Source organism: Xiphophorus maculatus, chromosome 17 (genome assembly GCF_002775205.1).
Source record: "Xiphophorus maculatus strain JP 163 A chromosome 17, X_maculatus-5.0-male, whole genome shotgun sequence".
NCBI classification, from domain to species: domain Eukaryota; kingdom Metazoa; phylum Chordata; class Actinopteri; order Cyprinodontiformes; family Poeciliidae; genus Xiphophorus; species Xiphophorus maculatus.
The window spans coordinates 16,688,311-16,701,844 of NC_036459.1; the positions used below are offsets into that span (position 1 = coordinate 16,688,311).

The following is a 13,534-nucleotide window of genomic DNA, read 5'->3' on the forward strand; positions in this document are numbered from 1 at the left end:
GCAGAGAGTTATATTACTGGTGATAAAATTACATAAGCATAAATGTTGCATTGTGGATATTCAACAAGTATACTGCTGGAACTAAAAAGCATTTTTCCCCCATCTACAATAGTCCTTTTGCAGAAATAGTTCTTCTATATTTTGTAAAGTCGAATTCAAGGCAGGGTGATTTTACTTGAGAGCTCCTCCTTTGGTGGATGTGGTTTCCCAGTAGCTAGGGCTCTTGGTCAGCTCTCTGTTTGTAAATAATAGCACGTCACAGCGTGCGTAAATCTAGTCCAGCCTTTGCTCCGCCCCCCTCTATTGCCGGGGATCAGAGCTGATGCAATAAAGGGTGAGTCCCAACCACTCCTCCAGCAGTGCTGGCTCTTCTTTGGGAACACATCGCATCGCCGAGGACTCTTGCTTTCTGTCCGTCTTTCTCTATAAACCAAATTTATCCTTCTTACGCGTGTCGGTTCTTGACATTTCAAGTATTTTTTACTTTGATTACTTGAATTGCTTTGGTTGTCTTTTCAAAGATCAGATCGTCTTTTTGCTTAGAATTTTTCATTCATTTCCTATTCATTTACAAATAACGTAAATAATCTTAAGGATCGGCTGATTTTTGTGAAGAAATCGATCGGAGATCTCTTGTTTTGTCCACAAAAGGAAGGATTTTTTCTTTTAGGTTTCTTTCCCCCGTACGAAGGTAAGAATGCCGGTGTTGAATGAAGGACTGGAAAATTACCAGACGGCGGAAGTGCAGACTTTCAAATTGCAGGAAGCTTAGAAAATCAAACTCTTGTTTTATTATGACTTGTAATCCGTAACTTGACTATGTATTCATTAAATAATATATATATTTATTTTAATTCCCCTGTGGCGAAGAATTAAAAATTTGACACTTTAAATATTTAAATCTTGGATTTTTTTTTTCTTAAAAAAAAAAAAAGCAGATGCGTCATATGTGAACAAATGAAGCCATTATGGTCAATCTAATTTAATGATGTCGTGTCATATTGATGTCTGAATGTTGCTTTTCTAGGCAAAAAAAAAACTGACATTAAAATATAGAGCTTAATTTATTTTGAAAGATGTAGAAACATAACTTGGGCGTGAGTCAGAGCGCGAGCCGTTGCGGACAAAAAATGGCCCGCTATGCCCATAAAAGGAACACACGTGTCTGTGTTTCTGCTGGAGCCGGCTGTGGAAATAATGTTATTAAAAGGATCTGGTTGGCCAGCCTCGGGAGAAATGAATAACAGGAAGAAACAGGAGGGATAATTTTATTAAGTCAGGACAACTGGAGCACGTTTGGCTCAAGATTTTATCCGATTCTGTTGTTTTATGCTCTTAAAGGCAGGTTGTCTTTAAAGCTGTTTTAAAACTTTTTTATGAAGAAATGTAAATAATAAATGATTTTCTGAGGGGCGTTGTAAAGATCAGCCTCTGCGGGTCTTTTTGTCCTTCAGCATCACTTCCTCTTCACTCTAGTCTGGGTGATGCTGTGAAGACTCGAGCTCCGGTATTTTTCCACTCGCTGCCTCGTCACTCAGCCCCTCCCGTCGCTGAAAAGATCTCACTCACGTGGTCCAATATTGATACCGATCTCATCGATGCTGCCTCATCTGTCGGTCGGTGCTACCTAATCGAAAACTGTTACCAACACCCCCCAAAAAGACCTGCTTAAAGGAAAGATTGGCATTGAAACGAGATTTCAAAATGGAATCTGTTATGCCTCCTTTGCATACAATAAATATAAATAGAACATCTTGATTAAATAAAATAGATGACAGTCTCCGACCTTAAAAAAACACAGGTAGTACATTTTGATGACCTGAAAAGCCTCATCAGAATAAGCTTTATGAAATACTTAGCCAGCACATCTTATGCACCTACTTGTAATATCAGTAAACCTTGTAAAAAAGACAGTTAAAAGTAAACCTTGACGCTTCAATAAACAGTCTATGATTTTGTGATATGATTTTAATCTGTTCTGACGATATGCATTCTTAGACAAGAAATACCTGCTTGCCTTATCTTTTATTATTAACACACCTTAACAAGAGCCAGAGGTGTGGTAGATATGGCATAAAGGAAAATAGACATATTCTAAAACACAATTACTTAAAACCTTTTTGTTATGATTTCTATATTTTCAGCTCTAAAATGCCCAATGACAAGCTGGCCGGTTCTAGAACTGAGATGAAATGTCTGAACGCTCCTCAAGACGACGACAGCTGCAGCTCCAACAGCAACGACTTTGCGTACTCTGACTTTCCCAAGAAGATTCCTCTCAATGGGTGAGACTCGTTTTTAACATGTCTTCACAAACAAACCAAAAAAAAAGTTTGACATGTCAGCTCATTTAAACACATCTCTTTCTTCTATTAAAGGCAATACCCTGATGCAGATGCAGAGAGTTTAAACTTCCTCTCTGATCATAACCCAAGCAAGAAGAAATATGAAACTGAATATGTAAGTTCAGGTTTATTTATTCCACAAGGTAGTTTTTTTTTTCTTTTTTTTTTTTAATTCTGTTTTCTCCTCTTCAGCACCAGGGCAGTGCCTCCTTTGGCATGTCCGTCTTCAACCTGGGCAATGCCATCATGGGCAGCGGCATCCTGGGTCTGTCCTTTGCTATGGCCAACACCGGCATCGCCCTGTTTGTGTAAGCACTTTTCCATCACCTAAAACCTGAAACCTCATTTTTAGCTCCAACATTTCTCAACTCCAATTCAGGCAGGTGTCTCTTCAAGGTCTCAGGTCCTGGTATTCCCAAATTGTGCAAGATAGGGTTTCTCCCCCCCCCCACTCTGCCAACAGGGGTGTGACCCTAACAGAGAGGCAACATGCCAGGTTAAACATTTGCAGTTGTTCTGATTTGTGCGCGCTTCACCTATGTTTGCTGTAGATTAGAAATGTTGAAGAGAAAAATACATCTTCAAGGAAAAGCAGGTGGTTGGAGGGTTTTGGTAATGGTGACCCCTGTTGGCTGTTCATGTGAACAACTTCCAGACTTCTTGTGACATTCGCACCCTGGGTTTCATCAGACTCTTGATAGTTTTTTAAACAGAACAAAGAAAAGTGTTACTGAGGCTTTGTTTACTCTAGTGCATGATGTGTAGATGGTATTCAGTATGAGGAAGAGATCTCTACTAACTTTTCGTCTAAGCAATGAAAAAATAGAAGTGATTTCCTGAATAAAGCAGAATGTGGATGTATTCTCTCAGTTAGCCTTGTGGTAGTGTGCATATCATCAGTCGAAAGCTGTAGGCCACTTTCCAGAGAAGCAGCTTACTGATAATCCTGGTGGCCAGGCGTTACGTAAACCAAATAGATGCCATTCACATGCTGGGGATCATGAATGGTCCACTGAGGATCTCGGTCTGACGGCGATCGACTAATCTAGGTCAGGGTCTGTAGGAAGTTGGAGCTTAAAAAAACTAAAGTAGTTACTTCTTGTGTACATTGTTGGGTGGAAGCTGATTATTGGTAGGAGAAAGTGGCTCCCAACCAGACGTCAACAGAGGCATATTTGCTGGGTGGAAGCTAATTTTGTCAAGAGACATACTAAGGACGTCCAATGAGAGCAAGTGGGCAGACAGTGATCTTACTTTTGCATTGCGAGTCTCAAATGGTTGAGAGATTAATTTCTACCTGGTCTATTAATACATTGGGACAAACTGTACTGACCCTACAGTATCTGAGCGGCATTAAAATGATCCTGTGCAGGGAAACCTCTCATCCTATCCTACTCTGCTGGTGCAGTCTATCATTTGAAGGGGGTTGTTCCGGATTTCACCCAGATTTCACTCTAGATTTATAGCTTTTACATCAAAGTGATTCTGTGCAGACTCCTAGCTGTCAAAGATAATTCCTTAAAAAGCTGATGGCTCAGGTTGGGGAGCGGTGATGTGTCAAGACTCCGAAACAAGCAAAAAAACCCCCCAAAAAAACAATGCAAGGTCCGAGCCTTTCAGAAAGTCAATGAACGTAGCACATGCTCAGCAGTCACGGAATAACAACTGACCTTCACTTTAGCTATATGTGGGTGTGATTGTTTACCATCAGGAAAGAACAGTTGTCTTTCAGTTGAGCTTTAAGTCTCAGGTTCAGCATTTTAGCATTGATCGGGGCCTGCTACTCATTGCAGTCACGTTTTTTTTCCTTGTAATTACATCTTAGTCACAAGCCTACAACTGAAGACCTTTTCTCTCGTTTGTGTTTACAGGATTCTCCTGGTTTCCGTTGCCATTTTCTCCTTGTATTCTGTCCACTTGTTGCTAAAGACAGCAAATGAAGCAGGTGAGCATCAGCTCTGACTTTCCAGCAACTTTTTATGTTTGATCACATTTAAATGTCAATATTTAAAAAAATCTTTTTGTTTTTTTCCCCTCTTTTTCCAGGTGCTCTTGTTTACGAGTCACTGGGTTACAAGGCCTTTGGGATCCCAGGAAAACTGGCTGCTTCCTGCTCCATCACCATGCAGAACATTGGAGGTGAGGGACTGACCTTTAAGTAGCAAAACGGCTCTTTTTGTGTTATGCGACTGTGGTTGAACTGCTCCCTACACTCACCGTCATGTGGTGCATCTTGGAAAATAATAGATTGTAGAAATGGAGTAATGACTGAAGTCATTTCTTTTTCCTTAGGAACATCTTTGTTCCTGGATGCCTTACAGGAGCATGACTCAGCTTATGTTTGAATAAAACGTATTAACTGGTCTTGTTTCTTTTTAATTTTTTGCAGCTATGTCGAGTTACCTCTTCATCATCAAATATGAACTCCCCATTGTCATTCAGTCCTTTACTGGAGCACATGATGGGTGAGTGGTCTGTTTTAAATTATTTTCTTTCTGATCACTTCTTGGACCAGCTGACTCTTATGAAATATGACTACTTTCAACCTTAACGAAATAGAAATAACACTAAGCAACCTCCTGCTGGTAGCTATTCTCTATTAGAGACACATTATTGCTTTTGAGTGTAAGTCAAATACAGAAAATTGCTTTAAATCATTGGTTGTCAAAGCAGTTATGAAAATGTCCCCAAGGTGGGTATTAATTTATGCCTGGTCAGTACAAAATATTCTGCATCAGATGGCTTCATTTTGTACCAGAAAAGTTATTTTGTTGTTTCATTAAAAAGTTTGATGAAATGACCTTTATACTGTTTGTCATTTCATACAGTTTTTCACAAAATGACAAAAACTGCAAAGGTACAAAATGGTCAGCATATGTTTCACAGTAAAGGAGGACAGTGCTCTATAGCACCCTCTAGAGGTCAGAAATAAAAACAGAGTTTACGGATAGTACTGTAAGAAAACATGATGGATAATCTTTCCAGGATTATGTGCTTGTCCTTGCCCTACTCTTATCTATATTTGTAATGAATTTGTAATGTTCCAAACTCGTTTTAAAAATGTAAATCAATCTGCTTAGGTGAGGCCAACTTAAAAAATCTGTCAAAACAATAATCAGCAAAAGATTAGGTCACATATTTGCAAATGAGCAGTAGGGTTATGTCAGCAAGCACTCAAAGTAAAGTGGAACACCACCCAAAATGGCTGACTGTTGTTTATCCGGAGCCAACTCTCAAGAGTAGGTGAAGCAGAATCTTTGTCTGTTCGTGGTGAGCAGCTGTGTCCATGTAGGCGGGACGTCTGGACATCTTGAACGGATGCCAGCACCTTGTTACTCAGAGCAGACCCTTCAAAGAACCTCTTTTAGAAGTCACGGCTAGTGCCGCATCAAGATGGTGTGCAGTATGAGCTCACTGCGACCTCGCTCCAACTTTTAAAAATTGATGTGGCTTCAGCTTCTCTGTGCTGCTTTGTTGTGCCTATTTCTGGGAGCGATGCTCTCATCCTGTGCAGACCAGTTCGTCTGAGTTATTTCTGATGTTTACTTGTTGTCACTGCAACAGTGAAGTTGTAAGCTGAAGAATCTGACAAGATGTTTTTGCTGTGTGTTTCAGTGAATGGTACATCAATGGAGATTACCTTGTGATTCTGGTCTCAATTATTGTTATCCTGCCTCTCTCACTGCTCAGGAACTTGGGTAAGGAGTGTGTGTGTGCATGTGTGTCATAAAATGTCGTTCCTAAGTAATAATAAAAGTGGAAGTGGTAGCTTAAAAACAGCAATGACATTTTTTCTGTTTCCCTTAGGTTACCTTGGTTACACCAGTGGTCTGTCTCTACTCTGCATGGTGTTTTTTCTGATTGTGGTGAGTACAATCCCACCTTGTTTCCTTCTTCCTCCTTTGACAGTTAGATACAACCCATTGTAATGTTTAGTTTATTTAGGCAATGTAATAATATAGCACTATCCAAAAATATATTTTTTCTACATGTTCCTGCAGGTGATCATAAAGAAGTTCCAGATTCCATGCCCTCTGCCTATTATTGACGGTGGAAATGAAACCATGCATATGTTCAACAGCACCCCCCACAGCGACAACGTCACTACAGATGATGACACTTGCAAGCCTAAATACTTTGTCTACAACTCACAGGTAAATCAATCTCTCACAGATTAAACAGATTTGAATATTTTCAATAATACTCGAAGAATAACTTCTAATCTTGTAATTTTCCATCTCTCCAGACTGTCTATGCTATACCCATCCTCACTTTTGCCTTCGTGTGCCACCCTACTATCCTACCCATGTATGATGAGCTCAAAGAGTAAGTGCTGCTGCATGGATTTAACTCAAAGTTCTATAATGTTTAAATTACACCATTGTTATATTTCTTTAAAGTTTGGTCTGGTGTCTAAATAAAACTCTCCTTCCTGAACAGCCGGTCACGCCGAAAGATGCAGAATGTGGCCAACGTGTCCTTCCTGGCCATGTTCATCATGTACCTGCTGGCTGCCCTCTTCGGATACCTCACCTTCAACAGTAAGTTAGGCAAGATTTAAAAACTACATTGTGGTAGCTCTAGATCTATGTAATTTTTTAAAAATTATTTCATAATTAATAGGCAGCTAGATAATAGATCTTTAGGCTAACTTTGACAACTGCCAAAAGGACTACAAGTAAAAATTAGCCTACTTGAGCTGCGTATTAATGTTTATTAATATACACTGTCCATTGAGAAATAAATAAAACAATACGTGTTTTCTTTCAAACATTCTGGTCTTGAGTGAAACTCTCACTTTATGGGTTCACAGGTCATTTACCTTGAATTTGAAATGTTTTAGTAATGTGCGATGTAAAGAGGACTTCAATTAAAAATCCTAATTTGTTGATTCAAGGCTGGTTACACAACAGTGTGAAAACACCATCTGATGCAGTTGGTGCCAGCATGTTCCTGTTTGACTTTACATATACAACCCCCCAAGAAAAAAAACAGCCAGAAATGTTTGCTGGAACATCGCAGCAGTTACATAAGCCCTTGAAAGTCGCTCTTTAACATTATACAAAGCAGGCATCGGTAATAAACGGAGACATTTTGATGTATTTATTAAGAAAAACACAAATTACATTGATAATATATCACTACATTGGATGTAATTCAAAGTCTGCATATTTTTGCAGCTAGCAGCATAGCTTTGATATAGTTAACTTAGCCTCTGATCTCACAAGGCCTTCTTAAATATTAGCAGTTATGTTTGACATTAGTTGTAAATTTGACTTTATCGTGCGAACCTCGTATCATATCGTATAAAGTTGAAAAAAGGGAACATCGTTTTGGTCCTGTGGCTAAATGTTAGCTTCTACAAGCTAACAAGCACAGAGACTTGGTTGAAAACCTTCTCTTGAGCAATTTTGCCTTAATTTCATTAACCTGTAAATATTTGTAACAAATTGTACACAAAACCCCCAAAAGACTAGCATAATTATTAGTAGCTTAAAAACCTCAATAATAATAGTCGGGTACTAGCTCAGCTCGGAACATAATATTGGTCATGACTCGGGTTCATCACAGCGGGTACAGCACCTCGCGCACGTCTCTTATGAACTGGCCCAGCAACAGTATTTAATAAATTTGTATCAGAAATACAAAGAAATAAAACAATACGTACCTGTACGGAACATAATATGTACTGGTAAGGACTCAGGTTCACCACAGCAGCCACAGCACCTTATGAAGAATAGCATTTCATGTTAACATCAAGCTAACGGAACATTTTATCAGAGTGAATCTGCCTCGCGCACGAGTCTGATGAACTGGCAACGAGACGTCTGTGATCACTATAGTGATAACTGCCAATCACCAGCAGGGGGAGCTGTTTCACCCATTACTCTTGAACTCAAACTAGAAATGGAATTATATAGAATATTAACTCTGTTACACTAGCAACACAGGCTACAAAAGGCAGAGCTTACATCTTAGTCCAAAGTGTTAACATGCTATTTTTTGATAATTAGATATGATTGGTGTTGAAACTGAATTTACGGAAAGCTGAATTTAACTAAAGTGATCTCTGTCATATTTCTATTCAGTCCACGTGGGACCTGAGCTGCTCCACACCTACTCAAAGTTCTACAAGCACGATATTCTCCTGCTGGTTGTTCGTCTGGCTGTGCTGGCCGCTGTCACACTCACGGTTCCTGTGGTGCTCTTCCCTGTAAGTATTGAGGGTCTACTGTTAATTATCCAGTCAGTCATGAAGACTATGAAGTCCATTGAGCTAATCGTTGTCTGGTTCTGAACAGATTCGTACCTCAGTCGGCCACCTGCTGTTCCCAAAAAAGGACTTCAGCTGGATCCGTCATGTTATTATCACCCTGAGCCTGCTAGCAGGAACCAACATTCTGGTCATCTTTGTCCCCAGCATCAAAGATATTTTTGGCTTCATTGGTAAGTAACTGCACATGTTAATATGTATCATCAACTTTCTAACACTGTATTATTGACCTTTTATGATTAACGGCTCAATTGTTCCTCATTCCAGGTGCCTCTGCTGCTGCAATGCTGATCTTCATCCTGCCCTCAGCTTTCTATCTCAGACTGGTTAAGAAGGAGTCAATGAAATCCATGCAGAAGATTGGGGTAAGACATTATTAAACAATTCACAATTTCAATCACATTTTGTTTCTTTAGTAAACTCATTGTAAAATATTGTGTAACTAACAACTTCAAATTAACTGTGAAATGATTTCTTCCACCAGGCTCTGATGTTCCTGATATTAGGATTTGCTGTCATGTTTGGCTGCATGACTCTTATCATCTACGACTGGATCGTGAACTCTATGGAAGATCAAGGTCACTGAAGCTCCAGCTCTTCTTCTGGTGGAGGAGGAAGCTTTTAGAGTCGGACTGCAACAAACACACAACCAACAAAAACAGTGTGACGAACAAAGCGAACCACAAAGACTCACTTGATGCTCGGCTCTGGCTTTCTGAGCAATGGACCGTACCATTCCAAGAGAATGTATCTGAACTCTGTACATTTTGCTGTTCTAGATCACAAAGATGGCGTTTCCCACTTTTTATCATAACTTTTTAAATAGTCTTTTGCTTTTTACTTTTTTTCTGTTTCATTATCATGGTACAGCTGTAAACAAAAAGGCCTCACAACACAGACTGAAAATTTGTAGTTTCAAACACAGCTTCCTCTCAGGTACAGTGTTATTCGTGGGAGAGTGTAGCTGTGAACTCTGACCTCAGCGAGAACATCCTGCTTAACGAAGTACGTGAATCTCCCAAAGACGAGACCACGGGACTTGAAACTTCACCGTCACTTTAGTTTCCTTCGACCTTTGCCTTCTATTTTTGTTCAACTTTACCAAAAACGTGTCTGTGAAGCATCTTTGTATATTGAAAAGCACTTATAGTTGAGGCCATTTGTCAGTTTTCACCGAAACGGCACCTTGTTCAGTATTTCTAAGGTCCTTTGATTTCGCTCAAAGTGTCAGCTAGCGAATCTGTGAACAGAACCAGACACTGGGAGGTCTGTATTAGATCTTGTTTGACGGGCGTGTGCGGCAGCGACACTACTGCTTCGGGAAGGCCGCAAGGCTTTCGTTTCCATCCACCGTCCCCCGACTCCTGATCGGGGGCCACGGAGGGAAACCTAGAATGTTTTTTTCTTTATGGGAGAATACTTTGAATTTGACCACATACAGTGGTTGTAATAATATACTTGTTACACTTGTTAAACCGCAACAGCTTCAGCCGTACGAAGTCAGGTGCACTCCTAAACATCAAGAAAATACCCAGAATTCTTCAGTGTTCAGTGTCATAGCACAATGCAGTGTTTTACAATGAAGAACAATGATAACCCAGCATGGATCCAATTCCCAACCGAGTCAAGAACCGCTCATCAGAGAGTGCACTGTGTTTCCAACACTAACACATCGAGAAAAACTGTGTCATCTATTTATGGAAGGCCGTTAAAGAAATGTAATTTAAACTATTTTAATATATTTATACCATGTTATATGTACATATGTATGTGAATGTATATACAGTATATATCTGTTTTTAAAGATTTTTGTTTGAACAGTTTCATGGAGCTCAAAATCCAAATGAGGTCATATTGTGAAGAGTTTGCTCAGAACATCAGAGCGTTATCTGTTCATCTCTTTAGAAACACTGAATATTCGTCCTGGATGGATTCAGTGGTGAAAGGTCATGGCTGGAACCACTTTGACATTTTTTTAAGCCCCTGAAGACAGACACAAATCAGTAAACCATTCTCTTTGGTCAAACACAGAAAGGATGCTGCCTGTCAGTGCTACACTCGTTTCAATGAAACAATATGTACATGATGTAAATAATGTCCCAATAAAATGAACTATGACCTGAAACCTTCACTCTCTGTCTTCTATGTTGTCCGCTTTATAAAGTTGGAGACAAATACCCTGGTATTGGTCTAGATTTGATGTTCGCATCTTAATGTGACATTTGCTCTATTCTGGTCTTTTATCTCTTAAACAGAGCTGAAAACTGTATAAACTGATTGGATTCATCAAGTCTGTATGAATAAATATAACTGAGCATTATCAGCACAACAATAGGAAGTAGGCCTGTGTAACCTAATATATTTGAAGGTAATATGTTAAGTGGAGATTAGCTACTATGATTCTCTTCTAAAGGTTTGTCTCAAAGAAGACGGCCTCTTAATCTGATCCGCCCCTAAATCCTTTGAGAATAAACTTCATAAATTTTGCTGCTGTTCAGCTGTTCAATACCAGGACCAAACAAATTGGTTTCCTACAGTGGAAGTATATTTACCAAATGGGCCCAAGTACCAGACCCCGTGGTATTCCATAAACAGCTGTAGTGTTAGTGGAAGATTTATCATTGCCTTCATTATCATTAACATCAACAGAATTGTCCATAATCCAGATTGTCTGGGTTAGAAGCAGATGGATGACTGTGGAGAGAGTTCTTGTCTTGCAAGCCAAAGGTTGTGGGTTCAATTCCACTTTCCTCATGCCACGTGTCAACGTGCCCCAAAATGCCTTGATTTACATCTGTTCACTAAGGATGGATTAATCCTTTCTAAAACTGTAGTGACAACTAAAGTAATAGTTTGGCTGGCATGGGGTCTAAGGTTGAAAAAGGTTTAGATAAAAGCTAATATTTTCAGATCACTAAAAGTCTAAATATAGATCTTCATTTACCCCAAAAGGAAGCTGCACTTGATATGACAGAGTTACCGTGTTGGAAGTATGCCATGAACGTTATTTATTATCATTTTTTGTTTGTTTTCAGAAAATTACCCATGAAGTCATCGCCTTGATTTTCTTGATATTAAGAACAAAATTTGTTTGTTGTAATCTGAATTTATTTCCTCTTACCTTTATTGTTCTTGGTAATATATACTGTATACATATAAATATATATATATAAAGTATCAAGTATTTAGCTTAGTATACAGCTCAGGAGGAGTTTAATCAGTGAAAGCCTTCTTATGGGAAACGGAGAAGAGTTTACTTTCCTAAGGTGGATCGCCAGCTCGATTCCTGGTCTGCCTGCCCTTATTGTTTATGTCCTTAGGCAAGACACTTCAACCGCCTCGCCTGCTGGCGTTGCGGTAAATTGCAACCTCACTTCTGTAGCTACAATTCAGTAGTTTGCCTTCATCATCTTGCGCATTGAGAGTTCTGAGATATAAAGGTCATTATAAGTAAAATTGATTATTACTAAGACAGTAGCATTGTTACACAGTAAACTATTCTCTTCCCAATGACGACCTCTAGTGGTCAGTGGTTGACCACTAGAGGTCTCTCTGGAAAGTGATGGGTATTTTTTTATTCCTAGAACTTAAAGTTAAACGATCTAAGTCTGTACTTTGCTCTTTTGGAGGCATTACGTTTTAAATGTATGACAGGACTCAAAGCATGTTCAGTTGCAATGACTGCTAGGCTCCCTCAGATAAACACAGCACAGCAAGAAGATAATGGATCGGTCTCACCTGAATAAAATAAAATAAAATAAAATAAAATGTGTCCTGACCTGCACAAAAGCAAAAAAAAAGAAACTCCAATGACATCAAACAATGATTTGAAGTCTTTGAAGAGGAAAAGAGGGAAATTGCACTTGGTCCTGATAACATACTTGTGAAGGTATGATGGCAGAGTTTTATGGAGATAAAGTGTTCTTGGACATATGGATGCCAAGAGATGAACTGTGGTGTAACATGAGGAGGTCTGTAGAGGAAAAAATGGAGCTGCATCAAGGATCTACCCTAATCCGCTTCTTGTTTGTTCTTGTGATTAACAGCCTTAAAGATGAGGTTATGTAGGAGTGTCCATGGACTGTGATGTTTGAAGATGATATTGTGACCTACAGTGAAACCAGGGTATAAACAAAGGAAAGGCTAGGTATGTGAAGGTATGTACTGGACAAGAGAGGCACCACAAGACAGAATACATGTGTCTAAAAAAAGGTGGATAGGTGATGTTACAGGGAGAGTAGAAGCAGAGAATGTAGAGGGCTCAAAGTTCTCAGGGTCACGAATGAAAGGAAAGGTGTGCAAGACAGTAGTTAGATCAGTGATGTGTGGTTTACAGACAGTATTGATGAGAAAAAGGCAATTGCAATATTGGAGGTTTCAGAGCTCAAAATGTTGCGGATGGATAGAATCATGGAATGAGAGCTTCACAGGGACAGCTGATGTTAGATGTTCGGAGATAAAGTGAGAGAGGTCAGACTGAGATGGTCTGAACATGTTTAGAGGAGAGAAGATGATTATTTATTTAGAAGGATGCTGAGGCTGGAGCCACAGATTTGTATTTTTCTTCCAAATAACTATCAATCGATCAATCAAATTTTATTTGTATAGCACATTTCAGCAGCAAGGCATTTCAAAGTGCTTTACATCATAACAAGCACAAAAACAGTCATTCAACATTGAATCAACAATCAAAACATTACATTAAGTCAAATGCCATCATTAAATTTGTAATTGATTACGTTTCAAATACAATTCTAAACAGGTGGGTTTTTAGTCAAGCTTTAAAGGAAGTCAGTGTTTCAGCTGTTTTACAGTTTTCTGGAAGTTTGTTCCAGATTTGTGGTGCATAGAAGCTGAATGCTGCTTCTCCTCATTTGGTTCTGGTTCTGGGAATGCAGAGCAGAACCAGAACCAG

At 39.2% G+C, this 13,534-nt stretch overlaps 1 protein-coding gene across 1 annotated transcript; it reads left to right on the forward strand.

Annotated features, from left to right (window-relative positions):
- The first annotated feature begins 352 nt into the window (after positions 1-352).
- Positions 353-10,744, forward strand: LOC102218871 (sodium-coupled neutral amino acid transporter 2-like). The gene is made up of 16 exons (XM_023349820.1): positions 353-691; positions 2,145-2,285; positions 2,379-2,460; positions 2,538-2,653; positions 4,217-4,290; positions 4,392-4,484; positions 4,735-4,810; positions 5,961-6,043; positions 6,153-6,211; positions 6,347-6,499; positions 6,592-6,671; positions 6,786-6,886; positions 8,435-8,559; positions 8,648-8,792; positions 8,887-8,984; positions 9,104-10,744. The coding sequence occupies exons 2-16, from the start codon at positions 2,152-2,154 to the stop codon at positions 9,203-9,205; spliced, it is 1,521 nt and encodes a 506-aa protein (XP_023205588.1). The 5' UTR covers positions 353-691; positions 2,145-2,151; the 3' UTR covers positions 9,206-10,744.
- The last annotated feature ends 2,790 nt before the right edge of the window (positions 10,745-13,534 follow it).